Below are 15,580 nucleotides of genomic sequence, written 5' to 3' on the forward strand. Positions count from 1 at the left end.
ACACACACACACACACACACACACACACACACACACACACACACACACACACACACACACACACACACACACACACACACACACACACACTAGAGATCTTTGGTCTGTGCAGTATTCTTCCCTGTGGATTCTCTGGACAGATATAAATAGCCAGACAGGAGAAGGGTGTTATTAATTACTGTTGCCATAGCACCAGAGACTGAAGTGTTGTCATAGCGCCAGAGACTGAGTGAGTTCCTTCAAGGGTAGAACACCACAAAGAAGATTCAGGGAAGAGTTTGTATGACTCTTCCCCTCCTCCTCCTCCTTCCAATCCTCCTGCTTCTCCTCTTCCCAGTCCTCCCCCCTTCTCCTCCTCTTCTTCTCCTCTCCTCCACCTCCTAGTCATCCCCCTTCTCCTCCTCCCAATCCTCCCGCTTCTCCACCTCCCAGTCCTCCCGCTTCTCCTCCTCTGCTCCTCTCTTCCTCCTCCCCCTTCACCTCTTTCTCCTCTCCTCCTCCTAGTCCTCCCTCTCCTCCTCCTCTCTTCCTCCTCCCCCTTCTCAACCACATTTCACACAGACAGCCATCCCCCTTCACCTCCTCTCCTATGAATCTCTTGTTGGAAGAGAATAGATTGAAAAGAAAGGAAATGTTTGGTCTTGTTCTCTGCTGCTGCTGTAGTGTTGTAATATATCTTATAGCAGACTGCTGACTTCCTGTCAGATTCTGTTGTGAAGTGTACAGTGCATTCCAAAAGTATTCAGACCCCTTGACTTTTTCCATATCAATCTACACACAATACCCCATAATGTCAAAGCAAAAACAGGTTTTTAGAAATGTATGTAAATATACAAAAATAAATAAAACGAAATATTACATTTACATACGTATTTAGACCCTTTACTCAGTACTTTGTTGAAGCACCTTTAGCAGCGATTAAGGCATCAAGGTTTCTTGGGGTTGAATCTACAAGCTTGGCACAAATGTATTTGGGGAGTTCCTCCCATTCTTCTCTGCAGATCCTCTCAACCTCTGTCAGGTTGGGTGGGGAGCGTCGCTGCACAGCTATTTTCAGGTCTCTCCAGAGATGTTTGATCACGTTCAAATCCTGGCTCTTGCTGGGCCACTCAAGGACATTCAGAGACTTGTCCAGAAGCCACTTCTGCTTTGTCTTGGCTGTGTGCTTAGGATCGTTGTCGTGTTGGAAGGTCATGATTGGAAGGTCATGATGGTGCCGGATGGGAGGCCTGCCGTCTTATTGGCTCTTAGTTTTTTCACGTTGTTCGTAACTTGTTTTGGAAATAATGTTGCTGCTACCGTCTCTTATGACCGAAAAGAGCTTCTGGACATCAGGACTGCAATTACTCACCTTCGATTAGACAAAGAGTTTTTCTTCAATGAGTCAGACGGGAGGGATATAATACAGACACCCGACCAGGCCCAGATCCCCGTCATTCGCTGGAGAAGGAAATTTAGATTTTGCGGAAAAAAGATCAGGGTGCCTTGTGAGGATCAGGCGACGAGTGGCTAATCTGCCTTTGCCTTCTGTCCTGCTAGCTGATGTTCAATCGCTGGAAAATAAATGGGATAAACTGAAAGCACGTTTATCCTACCAACGGGACATTAAAAACTGTAATATCTTATGTTTCACCGAGTCGTGGCTGAACAACGACATTGGCAGGATAGAACAGCAGCCTCTGGTAAGACATAGAGCTGGACCTATGCATATACAGATGAAGTCGGAAGTTTACATACACCATAGCCAAATACATTTCAACTCAGTTTTTCACAATTCCTGACATTTAATCCTAGTAAAAATTCCCTTTCTTAGGTCAGTTAGTATCACCACTTTATTTTAAGAATGTGAAATGTCAGAATAATAGTAGAGAGAATGATTTATTTCAGCTTTTATTTCTTTCATCACATTCCCAGTGGGTCAGAAGTTTACATACACTCAATTAGTATTTGGTAGCATTGCCTTTAAACTGTTTTAAAGGCATGGGTCGAAGTTTTGGGTAGCCTTCCACAAGCTTCCCACAATAAATTGGGTGAATTTTGGCCCATTCCTCCTGACAGAGCTGGTGTAACTGAGTCAGGTTTGTAGGCCTCCTTGCCTGCACACACTTTTTCAGTTCTGGCCACAAATGTTCTATGGGATTGAGGTCAGGGCTTTGTGATCGCCACTCCAATACCTTGACATTGTTGTCCTTAAGCACTTTTGCCACAACTTTGGAAGTATGCTTGGGGTCATTGTCCATTTGGAAGACCCATTTAAGACCAAGCTTTAACTTCCTGACTAATGTCTTGAGATGTTGATTCAATATATCCACATAATTTTCCTTCCTCACGATGCCATCTAATTTGTGAAGTGCACCAGTCCCTCCTGCAGCAAAGCACCCCCAAAACATGATGCTGTCACCCCTGTGCTTCACGGTTGGGATGGTGTTCTTCGGCTTGCAATCCTCCCCCTTTTTCCTCCAAACATAATGATGGTCATTATGGCCAAACAGTTCTATTTTTGTTTGCTCAGACTAGAGGACATTTGTCCAAAAAGTACGATATTTTTCCCCATGTGCAGTTGCAAACCGTAGTCTGGCTTTTTTTATGGTGGTTTTGGAGCAGTGGCTTCTTCCTTGCTGAGCGGCCTTTCAGGTTATGTCGATATAGGACTTGTTTTACTGTGGATATAGATACTTTTGTACCTGTTTCCTCCAGCATCTTCACAAGGTCATTTGCTGTTGTTCTGGGAATGATTTTCACTTTTTGCACCAAAGTACATTAATCTCTAGGAGACAGAACGCGTCTCCTTCCTGAGCGGTATGACGGCTGCGTGGTCCCATGGGGTTTATACTTGCATACTATTGTTTGTACAGATGAACGTGGTACCTTCAGGCGTTTGGAAATTGCTCCCAAGGATGAACCAGACTTGTGGAGGTTTTTTTCTGAGGTCTTGGCTGATTTCTTTTGATTTTCCCATGATGTCAAGAACAGAAGCACTGAGTTTGAAGGTAAGCCTTGAAATACATCCACAGGTACACCTCCAATTGACTCAAATTATTTCTATTAGCCTGTCAGAAGCTTCTAAAGCCATGACATCGTTTTCTAGAATTTTCCAAGCTGTTTAAAGGCACAGTCAACTTAGTGTATGTAAACCTCTGACTCACTAGAATTGTGATACAGTGAGTTATTGTCACGTCCTGACCAGCAGAGGGTGTAGTTGTGTAGTATTTTGGTCAGGACGTGGCAGAGTATGTCTGTGTATGTGTGTTCTGGGTGTTTTGTTTCTATGTTGGTCTGTGTGGCTCCCGATCAGGGACAGCTGGTTATCGTTGTTCCTGATTGGGAGTCATATATTTAGGAGTATGTTTGTCACTTGGGTTTGTGGGTGGTTGTGCTAACACTGCTAGTCTTTTTGTATGTATAGCCTGTTGGCCTGTCTGAAGTCGTTCGTGTTTATAGTTTTTTTCGTGTATTCTTTATTCTTTACATTAAAAGATGAGTATCCACATCCCGCTTGCATTTTGGTCTGACTCTTGACTTCGAGATATCTTCAGATGAAGGAGAAGATAATGACAGTTATAAGTGAAATAATCGGACTGTAAACAATTGTTGGAAAATTACTTGTGTCATGCACAAAGTAGATGTCCTAACCGACTTACCAAAACTAGTTTGTTAACAAGAAATTTGTGGAGTGGTTGTAAAACGAGTTTTAATGACTCCAACCTAAGTGTATGTAAGCTTCTGACTTCAACTGTATGTAAACAACAGCTGGTGCATGATTTCTAAGGAAGTCTCAAGGTTTTGCTCCCCTGAGGTAGAGTATCTCATGATAAGCTGTGGACCACACTATCTACTTAGAGAGTTTTCATCTGTATTTTTCGTAGGTGTCTACATACCACCACAGACTGATGCTGGCACTAAAATCGCACTCAATGAGCTGTATACTGCCAAAAGCAAACAGGAAATCGTTCATCCAGAGGCAGCGCTCCTAGTGGTCGGGGAATTTAATGCAGGGAAACTAAAATCAGTTTTTTTCTCATTTCTGTCAGCATGTTAAATGTGCAACCAGAGGGAAAAAAATTCTAGACCACCTTTACTCCACACACAGAGACGCGTACAAAGCTCTCCCTCGCCCTGCATTTGGCAAATCTGACCATAATTCTATCCTCCTGATTCCTGCTTACAAGCAAAAATTAAGGCAGGATGCACTAATGACTTGGTCTATAAGAAAGTGGTCAAATGAAGCAGATGCTAAACTACATGAGTGTACACCACATTAGTCACTGGCTTTATCAATAAGTGCATCGAGGAAGTCGTCCCCACAGTGACTGTACGTACCTACTCCAACCAGAAGTCACAGGCAACATTCACACACTGAACTAAAGGGTAGAGCTGCCGCTTTCAAGGAGCGGGACTCTAACCCAGAAGCTTACAAGAAATCTCGCTATACCCTCCGACGAACCATCAAACAGGCAAAGCGTCAATACAGGACTAAGATCGAATCATACTACACCGACTCTGACGCTCGTCGGATGTGGCAGGGCTTGCAAACTATGACAGACTACAAAGAGATGCACAGCCGCGAGCTGCCCAGTGACACGAGCCTACCAGATGAGATAAATAACTTCTATGCTCGCTTCAAGGCAAGTAACACTGAAAAATGCATGAGAGCATCAGCTGTTCCGGACGACTGTGTGATCACGCTCTCTGCAGTTGATGTGAGTAAGACCTTTAAACAGGTCAACATTCACAAAGCCGCAGGGCCAGACGGATTACCAGAACGTGTACTCCGAGTGCTGACAAATTGGCAAGTGTCTTCACTGACATTTTCAACCTCTCCCTGTATGAGTCTGTAATACCAACATGTTTCAAGCAGACCACCATAGTCCCTGTGCCCAAGAACACTAAGGTAACCTGCTTAAATGACTACCAACCCGTAGCACTCACGTCTGTAGCCATGAAATGCTTTGAAAGGCTGGTCAAGGCTCACATCAACACCATTATCCCAGAAACCCTAGACCCACTCCAATTTGCATACCGCACCAACAGATCCACAGATGATGCAATCTCTATTGCACTCCACACTGCCCTTTCACACCTGGACAAAAGGAACACCTATGTGAAAATGCTATTCATTGACTACAGCTCAATGTTCAACACCATAGTGCCCTCAAAGCTCATCACTAAGCTAAGGACCCTGGGACTAAACACCTCCCTCTGCAACTGGATCCTGGACTTCCAGACGGGTCGCCCCCCAGGTGGTAAGGGTAGGTAACAACACATCCTCAACACGGGGGCCCCTCAGGGGTGCGTGCTCAGTCCCCTCCTGTACTTCCTGTTCACTCATGACTGCACGGTCAGGCACGACTCCAACACCATCATTAAGTTAGCTGATGACAAAACAGCGGTAGGCCTGATCACCGACAACGGTGAGACAACCTATAGGGAGGATGTCAGAGACGGTCGTATGGTGCAAGGACAACAACCTCTCCCTCAAAGTGATAAAGACAAAGGAGATGATTGTGGACTACAAGAAAAGGAGGACAGAGCACGCCCTCATTTCCATCGACGGTGCTGTAGTGGAGAAGGTTGAGAGCTTCAAGTTCCTTGGCGTCCACATCACTAACATGGTCCAAGCACAACAAGACAGTCGTGAAGAGGGCACGACAAAACCTATTCCCCCTCTGGAGACTGAAAAAGATTTGGCATGGGTCCTCAGATCCTCAAAGGTTCTACAGCTGCACCATCGAGAGCATCCTGACCAGTTGCATCACTGCCTGGTATGGCAACTGCTCGGCCTCCGACCGCAAGACACTACAGAGGATAGTGCGTATGGCCCAGTACATCACCGGGGCCAAGCTTCCTGCCATCCAGGACCTCTATACCAGGTGGTGTCAGAGGAAGGCCCTAAAAATTGTCAAAGACTACAGCCACCCTAGTCATAGACTGTTCTCTCTGCTACCGCACCGCAAGCGGTACCGGAGCGCCAAGTCTAGGTTCAAGAAGCTTCTAAACAGCTTCTAACCCCAAGCCATAAGACTCCTGAACATCTAATCAAATGGTTACCCAGACTATTTGCATTCCCCCCTTCTACGCTGCTGCTACTCTTTATTATTATCTATGCATTGTCACTTTAATAACCTACATGTACATATTACCTCAATTACCTCGACACCGGTACCCCCACACATTGACTCTGTACCGGTACTCCCTGTATATAGCTCCGCTATTGTTATATGCTGCTGCTCTTTAATTATTTGTTATTCTTGTCTCTTACTTTTTTTGTAGGTATTTTCCTAAAACTGCATTGTTGGTTAAGGTCTTGTAAGTAAGCATTTCACTGTAAGGGCTACACCTGTTGTATTTCCTTGACCGTGCTGAAGTTCATGTAACTCTTTGTTTCATGCAATATGCTTTGTTCCTCTCCGGTTTTGTGATGAAACAAAGGTGTGGTTGAATTTATTCTGCCACTGAGTCTTCTTATTGTCTCGGCCTTTAGGCCTATATATCACGGTGTCAAGGCATATGAACGAACAGGTTATAGAGCAAACAACACAATAATCACAACACATAGGTTGTAATATGGCTTTTTTGGGGGGTTCCATGGCAAAAAGAAAATGTCTCTAGTGATGCGTGTATTCAGTTCCGGTATAAAGAAGTCTGAAGTAACAAGCGCCTCGGCTAGAATTCCTCCCACACAGAAGAGTGTTTTGACACACACACGCCACACACACACACACACACACACGTTTTACTATCCTTGTGGGGACCTAAAGTTGATTTCCATTCAAAATCCTATTTTCTCTCACCCTAAATCTAACCCTAACCCCTAAACCATAACCGTAATTGTAAACCTAACCCTAAACCTAACACCTAAGCCTAAATAGCAATTTTCCTAGTGGGGACTGTCAAAATCGAATAGTTTTACGATCTTTGTGAGGACCCAACCATTTCCTTTACAGCTCTACACCAGCCAGTGCTACTGTTAAAAAGAGAGCTGCTCTGTTCTGTTACGTAACGCGCTACAGAGTCTGAGTAAATGTCTTTACCATTACAGTCAACTCATTGAAGGTTTTGGTTGACCTGAGAGGCATGTTTTAAATTAAGTTCTGTTGGACGAGCCTGGTCGTTTTAGTGTGGCATCTGGCTAACTGTTGATGAGCTAACTGTTGATGAGCTATTTATTGCGCTAACTGTTGAGCTAACTATTGAGTTTACACTGTATGGTTATCTTCTGATCATATCTTGGTTATATCTTGGTTTGGTCTGTGTTTTCCAGGTGGTTTATGAGGTAGCCTTTAACAGTGCCCGTGGAGGATACGTGGCCATTGATGACATCTCCTTCTCTCCAGAGTTCTGCCACACAGAGACAGGTGAGAGGGTACAGTATTACTATGATCAACACAGTGGGGTGGAGAATCCTAGAGAATCTCCATTGAGCTGGCTTTTTAGTCCAGGACTACAGGCTTAATCTGTGTCCGGGAAACTGGCCCAGTGTGTTTCAGCAACAGTAGCTACTAGCTACATTACACCATCACCACAGAGCCCTGGAGTACCACATAGTCCCTACTCTACCATCCAACCCATTCTCATTTTCCTCAAGTGTTCCAGACAACATGATTTAGCAAGAGAGGTGGGAGAGAAGGGTGTGTTCCCTTTGAAGAAAAGGATTGGAATTGATTATATTACGATTGGAACATTAACCGCGGATGTAAAAATGATCCTTCTTTTGATTCCACTACCCTCTGAAGTTGAACTAGTCTCTCTCTTCTCTTTCTGTATCTTTCTCACTCTCCTTCTCTCTGTCCCTCAGTCTAAATTCCAGAGAGAACCTCTCAGCAGCCAGTGTTCTCTCACCCTCAGCAACATGTGTTCTATTACTGTGTCAGTCAGCCCTGGGCTTAGGATACAGCATGGTACAGCATGGTACATGTATTTTAAACACAGTTCTGATGTCATAGCCATATCAATACATACAATCTATAGCTTGTTTCTAATGTATGGACACTTTTATATTGTAAACATTCAAAACATGTATAAGTATCCTGCTGTGTCCTGAAAAAGACCTTGCAGCAGAAACTTTGACAATTAAAAGTTTCCATTATGTCCCCTTCTTTGTATTTCTAAAGCTCCCTGAGGTGTAGTATCATTTCCTAAAGTTCCCTAAGGTGTAGTATCATTTCCTAAAGCTCCCTGAGGTGTAGTATCATTTTCCAAAGCTCCCTAAGGTGTAGTATCATTTTATAAAGCTCCCTAAGGTGTAGTATCATTTCCTAAAGCTCCCTAAGGTGTAGTATCATTTCCTAAAGCTCCCTAAGGTGTAGTATCATTTCCGAAAGCTCCCTGAGGTGTAGTATCATTTCCTAAAGCTCCCTAAGGTGTAGTATCATTTCCTAAAGCTCCCTAAGGTGTAGTATAATTTTATAAAGCTCCCTAAGGTGTAGTATCATTTTATAAAGCTCCCTGAGGTGTAGTATCATTTTCCAAAGCTCCCTGAGGTGTACTATCATTTTCTGAAGCTCCCTGAGGTGTGGTATAATTTTCTAAAGCTCCCTGAGGTGTGGTATAATTTCCTAAAGCTCCCTGAGGTGTAGTATCATTTCCTAAAGCTCCCTGAGGTGTAGTATCATTTTATAAAGCTCCCTGAGGTGTAGTATCATTTTATAAAGCTCCCTGAGGTGTAGTATCATTTTATAAAGCTTCCTAGGGTGTAGTATCATTTTATAAAGCTCCCTGAGGTGTAGTATCATTTTATAAAGCTCCCTAGGGTGTAGTATCATTTCCTAAAGCTCCCTAGGGTGTAGTATCATTTTATAAAGCTCCCTAAGGTGTAGTATCATTTTCCAAAGCTCCCTAAGGTGTAGTATCATTTTATAAAGCTCCCTAAGGTGTAGTATCATTTTCCAAAGCTCCCTAAGGTGTAGTATCATTTCCTAAAGCTCCCTAAGGTGTAGTATCATTTTCTAAAGCTTCCTAGGGTGTAGTATCATTTTATAAAGCTCCCTAAGGTGTAGTATCATTTTCCAAAGCTCCCTAAGGTGTAGTATCATTTTCTAAAGTGACATTTTCTAAAGCTGGCAACATTTATTCCAGGGCCTGTTTTCGGCCTTGGTCTGGATCATTTGGAATGATTCTAACGCATGGAATTAAAAGGTACCATTGTTCACTTCTACCCGCATGTTTTGTTTCAGAGCCCGTGGTTGACCCGTCCATAGCTAACTGTGACTTTGAGGAGGGTCTGTGTCAGTACTACCAGGAAAGAGTGGAGAGCAAGGTGTGGAACAGAGTTTCAGTGAAACCCAATGCGTACAGAATAGGAGACCACACCACGGGGACTGGTGAGTTACACAACTCTATGGACGCGTCCCAAATTACACCCTATTCCCTATATAGTAGACTACTTTTGACCAGTGTCCACAGGGCCTTGGCCAAAAGTTGTGCACTATATAGGGAATAGGTTGCCATTTGGGATGCAGCCTATAACGCCTAACACAAAGCCTGTAAGACTTGTCACAAACATTTATGAGCCCTAATGGGAAACTTATGTTTCCCATTAACATCGATACATAACTAAGTGAAAAATGTACTTGGAAGTTATGTTTCGCCCCATAATGATTGTGACTAAATAACAGGTATTTAGAGTCAGTTGGAAATCAAATCTAATTTATTCATCACGTGCGCTGAATACAACAGGTGTAGACTTTACCATGAAATGCTTACTTACGAGACTGACAAAGCTGTGTTAAAAAGTAAGAAATTAACAAATAAAAAAAGAAAATAGTAACACAAAAAATAACAATAAGGAGGCTCTATACAAGGAGTAGCAGTACTGAGTCAATGTGTAGGGTTATGAGGTAGTTGAGGTAATATGAACACGTAGGTAGGGGTTAAAGTGATGTCCTGCTTAGAGAGACGTAACATATCAAATCCTAAATCTACCCTCCAGGCTCGTTCCTCCTGGCGAACACACGATTCACGTCGCGGCCGGGTTACGTGGGTCGTCTCCACGGTCCTTTCCTCCCCGGCAACCATAAGTACTGTCTGCGTTTCCACTACGCCCTTCACGGCTTCAGGAAAGTGGAAAACGCACTGGTTCTCTACATCTACGACCAGCACAACGTGGCTCAGGAGAAGGTCTGGAGCCTGGCTGATACCACCAGAGATGTCTGGACAGGGGTGGACGTCACATATATGAAGCCCATGGTTACCAAGGTAACAACGCATGCGTACACAGAAGGAAGGGAGGGATAATAGTTGAGTTTTTTGCTCTGCGATAGCCGGGTAATATCTGTCTTTCTCCCAGGTAGTGTTCGTCAGCATATGTAAAAACTTCTGGGACTGTGGCCAAGTGGCTCTCGATGACATCACAGTGACCATTGGGGACTGTAGAATCACAGCAGGTAAGACAGCAGGCCTGGGCGTGTATACGTCAGGTCTTTGACCTTGCCATTATGTCAAGGAGACTGCACATGGGATTGAATCCTGCCTTGTGATATCCACTGCACATGCAACTATGAACTATTTCTCCCATTGACATCAATACTTATAAACAGAACTGAAACAGAGAGGTACCCAGTGTATAGGGTCAGCTGAGTTACAGATTTGGATGTTATCCATTGTTGCTTTTTGTAGAAATAAACAGTCTATTTCTAAGTTAAGTTGGTGTTTTTCTATCACTGTGCTTGCCAATTCAATAGCTCTTTAGTTTCCATCCAAAGTGAAGTGTTTATTAAAACACTTTACTATTTATGTAAGCACCGCTGGCTCAGAGAGCTAGTTTGGCTAGGTTACATATCGAAACTTAGTTATATATTTCTTTTTTTAACCTTTATTTAACTAGGCAAGTCAGTTAAGAACAAATTCTTATTTACAATGACGGCCTACCCCGGCCAAACTCTAACCTGGAAGATGTTGGGCCAATTGTGCGCCGCCCTATGGGACTCCCAATCACGGCCGGTTGTGATACAGCCTGGAATCTAACCGGGGTCTGTAGTGACGCCTTTAGCACTGAGATGCAGTGCCTTAGACCACTGCGCCACACGGGAGCCACTCGAGGAGTGTGCTACTTAACAGTGGCATCCTGCTACTCTGGTAGCAGTCCAGGACTTGATGTTGTAGTTTAGCCAGGAATCCCTCACTACATAACCTGATCTGAAGAAGTGTCACAGGCTGGATGTGTCCCCGGGTCCCCCACTGGAGAAACCAACATCTTAACCATTAGAGCAAGAGGAAATTCCCTCTTGGGTCAAGGGCTGACACTGATTTTAAAGTCGCAGGCAGGGCTACCTTGCAAGCAGGGTTATCCTGGCCCTGGCCTTGCTCAAGCCAGAGTAGCTAGTAGCACGAGAAAATATTTCAAGCTGGAATAAAATCAGCTAAAACTCTCCTCTTTTCCTCATACTCAGGCCCCGGCTGTGGATATGTGGTTTTTGTTGCCAGCTGCTGGGAGACTGGGCTGGGTCCTTCAATTAAACTCTTACTATTTATAAGCTCTTAGGCTGCGTTTACACAGGCAGCCCAATTCGGATTTTTTACCACTAATTGGTCTTTTGAGCAATCAGATCAGATCCTTTGCCCATAACAGTAAACGCAGCCTTAGACGATCAGCCATCGTGGCAAACATCTGGTCTCGTCGTCTATGATGTTATACGGTAATTACATGGGCAGTGACGGCTTCTTTGCTTTGACAGCAGTTTCTCTGGGCCATTTGGGCTGAGTTCTCATGACGCTGTGGTGAAAACTATAAATGAGGCCTTCGGAACGGTTTAGATGGGATATGATAATATTACTGCAACCTTTCAGAGACTGTCACAAATGAATTGTCTTTGATTGTAATTATAATATATTTCACATATGTATAACAGAAATACATTTCAAAGCACTTGTAAGGTTTTGTTGTAATGTTGTCATTCTTAAATCTATGAAATGACAAAGGACTGTCAACTATTAAGGCAACAGTTTTCTTCAAAGCGGCAGTGGATTTAGACTATTGTAGTCTCAAAGTAAACTGCCATTCATCAGGGCTGTGATTATGTTGCTAATGACTTTCATAACTGCTGCTGCTGATTCAGCTATGACCCTGGTAGTGAAGAGCAATGGGGAAATACAGCCAACCCATTCAGACGTCATTTCAACATCTAGTTTTGATTTACTTTTGGTTGAGATGTCGACTCACATGAATTCAACGTGAAATATATACACTGCTCCAAAAAATAAAGGGAACACTTAAACAACACAATGTAACTCCAAGTCAATCACACTTCTGTGAAATCAAACTGTCCACTTAGGAAGCAACACTGATTGACAATACATTTCACATGCTGTTGTGCAAATGGAATAGACAACAGGTGGAAATGATAGGCAATTAGCAAGACACCCCAATAAAGGAGTGGTTCTGCAGGTGGGGACCACAGACCACTTCTCAGTTCCTATGCTTCCTGGCTGATGTTTTGGTCACTTTTGAATGCTGGCGGTGCTTTCACTCTAGTGGTAGCATGAGACAGAGTCTACAACCCACACAAGTGGCTCAGGTAGTGCAGCTCATCCAGGATGGCACATCAATGCGAGCTGTGGCAAGAAGGTTTGCTGTGTCTGTCAGCGTAGTGTCCAGAGCATGGAGGCGCTACCAGGAGACAGGCCAGTACATCAGGAGACGTGGAGGAGGCCGTAGGAGGGCAACAACCCAGCAGCAGGACCGCTACCTCCGCCTTTGTGCAAGGAGAAGCAGAAGAAGCACTGCCAGAGCCCTACAAAATGACCTCCAGCAGCGGTCAGAAACAGACTCCATGAGGGTGGTATGAGGGCCCGACGTCCACGGGTGGGGGTTGTGCTTACAGCCCAACACCGTGCATGACGTTTGGCATTTGCCAGAGAACACCAAGATTGGCAAATTCTCCACTGGCGCCCTGTGCTCTTCACAGATGAAAGCAGGTTCACACTGAGCACATGTGACAGACGTGACAGAGTCTGGAGACGCCGTGGAGAACGTTCTGCTGCCTGCAACATCCTCCAGCATGACCGGTTTGGCGGTGGGTCAGTCATGGTGTGGGGTGGCATTTCTTTGGGGGGCCGCACAGCCCTCCATGTGCTCGCCAGAGGTAGCCTGACTGCCATTAGGTACCGAGATGAGATCCTCAGACCCCTTGTGAGACCATATGCTGGTGCGGTTGGCCCTGGTTTCCTCCTAATGCAAGACAATGCTAGACCTCATGTAGCTGGAGTGTGTCAGCAGTTCCTGCAAGAGGAAGGTATTGATGCTATGGACTGGCCCGCCCGTTCCCCAGACCTGAATCCAATTGAGCACATCTGGGACATCATGTCTCGCTCCATCCACCAACGCCACGTTGCACCACAGACTGTCCAGGAGTTGGCGGATGATTTAGTCCAGGTTTGGGAGGAGATCCCTCAGGAGACCATCCGCCACCTCATCAGGAGCATGCCCAGGCGTTGTAGGGAGGTCATACAGGCACGTGGAGGCCACACACACTACTGAGCCTAATTTTGACTTGTTTTAAGGACATTACATCAAAGTTGGATCAGCCTGTAGTGTGGTTTTCCACTTTAATTTTGAGTGTGACTCCAAATCCAGACCTCCATGGGTTGATAAATTGGATTTCCATTGATTATTTTTGTGTGATTTTGTTGTCAGCACATTCAACTATGTAAAGAAAAAAGTATTTAATAAGATTATTTCTTTCATTCAGATCTAGGATGTGTTGTTTAAGTGTTCCCTTTATTTTTTTGAGCAGTATATTTTTTTACCATGTCATTGGATTTAGGTTAAAAGTTGGGGGAAAAAAATACTTAATTCATTTACCTTGATGACTTTTTGCAAATCCAATTAGTTTTCCACGTTGATTCAATGTCATCAGATATAATTTTTGTTGTTGAAATTACATGGAGACAATGTTGATGCAACCGGTTCTTGTCCAGTGGGAAAGGAGTTCTTCTTTATCTCGTTATGAAATCACTTGAGTCATCATTCAAACATCACTGTCAACTGCCAACCTCCAGGGAGTCAGAACACTGTTGATGTAGACAATAGATAGTTATTACCATGTATCTACATTTAATCAAGCTTTGCTGTCAGATTCCTTAAAACAGCTGTGTGTGTGTGTTCCAGGGCCGCTGAGAGCCCTGCCTGGCCAGTGTAACTTTGAGACAGGGGACTGTGGCTATAGCCAGGAGAAGGAGACAGATAAAGGGGATTGGCTCCGGGTGCGAGGGCAAACCCCCACCTCCTACACCGGGCCCCGAGGAGACCACACTACAGGGGTGGGTGAGTCACCAGTTCATTCATTTATCCATACACACACATAATGCTGATGATATGCTGTACTGTATGTCAGCAACGTGTTTGTATGACCCCTGATATCTTTCTCCTCCTGAGTGTTTACATTCCACCAGTAACCTGTCATGTCTCATCTCTCTCTTCAGGGTACTTCATGTACGTCGAGGCCTCCCTGATGCGTCCTGGTCACACAGCCCGTCTGCTGTCTTCTGACCTGAGGGGCTCCACGGGGCCACAGTGTCTGGTCTTCTACTACCACATGTACGGCTCTGGCACCGGCTTGCTGAGCGTACTCCTGCGCCGTGGCGATAGCGAGCAGGACGCGTTGCTATGGAGACGTCGCGGCGAGCAGAGCATCTCCTGGATGAGGGCAACGGTGGACTACGAGTGTGACCGCAGACACCTGGTAGAGAGACACACACAGCGACAGAGAGACACACACACACACAGCGACAGAGAGACACATACACAGCGACAGAGAGACACACACACACACAGCGACAGAGAGACACACACACACACAGCGACAGAGAGACACACACACACAGCGACAGAGAGACACACACACACACACAGCGACAGAGAGACACACACACACAGCGACAGAGAGACACACACACACAGCGACAGAGGGACACACACACAGCGACAGAGAGACACACACACAGCGACAGAGAGACACACAGACAGAGAGACACACAGACAGAGAGACACACAGACAGAGAGACACACAGAGAGACACACAGACAGACAGACAGACAGACAGACAGACAGACAGACAGACAGACAGACAGACAGACAGACAGACAGACAGACAGACAGACAGACAGACAGACAGACAGACAGACAGACGAGACAGACAGACACACAGACAGAGAGACATACAGACACACAGACAGAGAGACACGCAGACAGACGGTCAGACACGCAGACAGAGAGACATACAGACACACACACAGACAGAGAGACACACAGACACACAGACAGAGAGACATACAGACACACAGACAGAGAGACAGACAGACAGACAGACAGACAGACAGACAGACAGACAGACAGACAGACAGACAGACAGACAGACAGACAGACAGACAGACAGACAGACAGACAGACAGACAGACAGACAGACAGACAGACAGACAGACTCAACAGCGTAACACTCACATCCGGAGAGGAAATGGGGACACATTTGTTTCATCAGACTCCATTGGAATAAATATTCTGTTTTACTCCATATTCATTGATATTAATGCTATTTTGAGAAATGTTGCTAGATTTCCATCCAATTGGCGACAGATTTTCATGCGT

The 15,580-nt window shown here is 44.8% G+C and overlaps 1 protein-coding gene across 1 annotated transcript in view; it reads left to right on the top strand.

The window, feature by feature from the left end:
- mamdc2a (MAM domain containing 2a) overlaps nucleotides 1-15,580 on the top strand; it is a 38,317-nt gene that overhangs the window by 18,387 nt on the left and 4,350 nt on the right. The window contains exons 7-12 of the mRNA XM_045695335.1: nucleotides 7,262-7,355; nucleotides 9,174-9,320; nucleotides 9,929-10,194; nucleotides 10,286-10,382; nucleotides 14,105-14,260; nucleotides 14,419-14,678. Coding sequence (XP_045551291.1) covers nucleotides 7,262-7,355; nucleotides 9,174-9,320; nucleotides 9,929-10,194; nucleotides 10,286-10,382; nucleotides 14,105-14,260; nucleotides 14,419-14,678 — 1,020 coding nt within the window. The remainder of the gene's footprint in view (nucleotides 1-7,261; nucleotides 7,356-9,173; nucleotides 9,321-9,928; nucleotides 10,195-10,285; nucleotides 10,383-14,104; nucleotides 14,261-14,418; nucleotides 14,679-15,580) is intronic.

The sequence above is a fragment of the Salmo salar genome, chromosome ssa15 (assembly GCF_905237065.1).
Source record: "Salmo salar chromosome ssa15, Ssal_v3.1, whole genome shotgun sequence".
Classification (NCBI taxonomy): domain Eukaryota; kingdom Metazoa; phylum Chordata; class Actinopteri; order Salmoniformes; family Salmonidae; genus Salmo; species Salmo salar.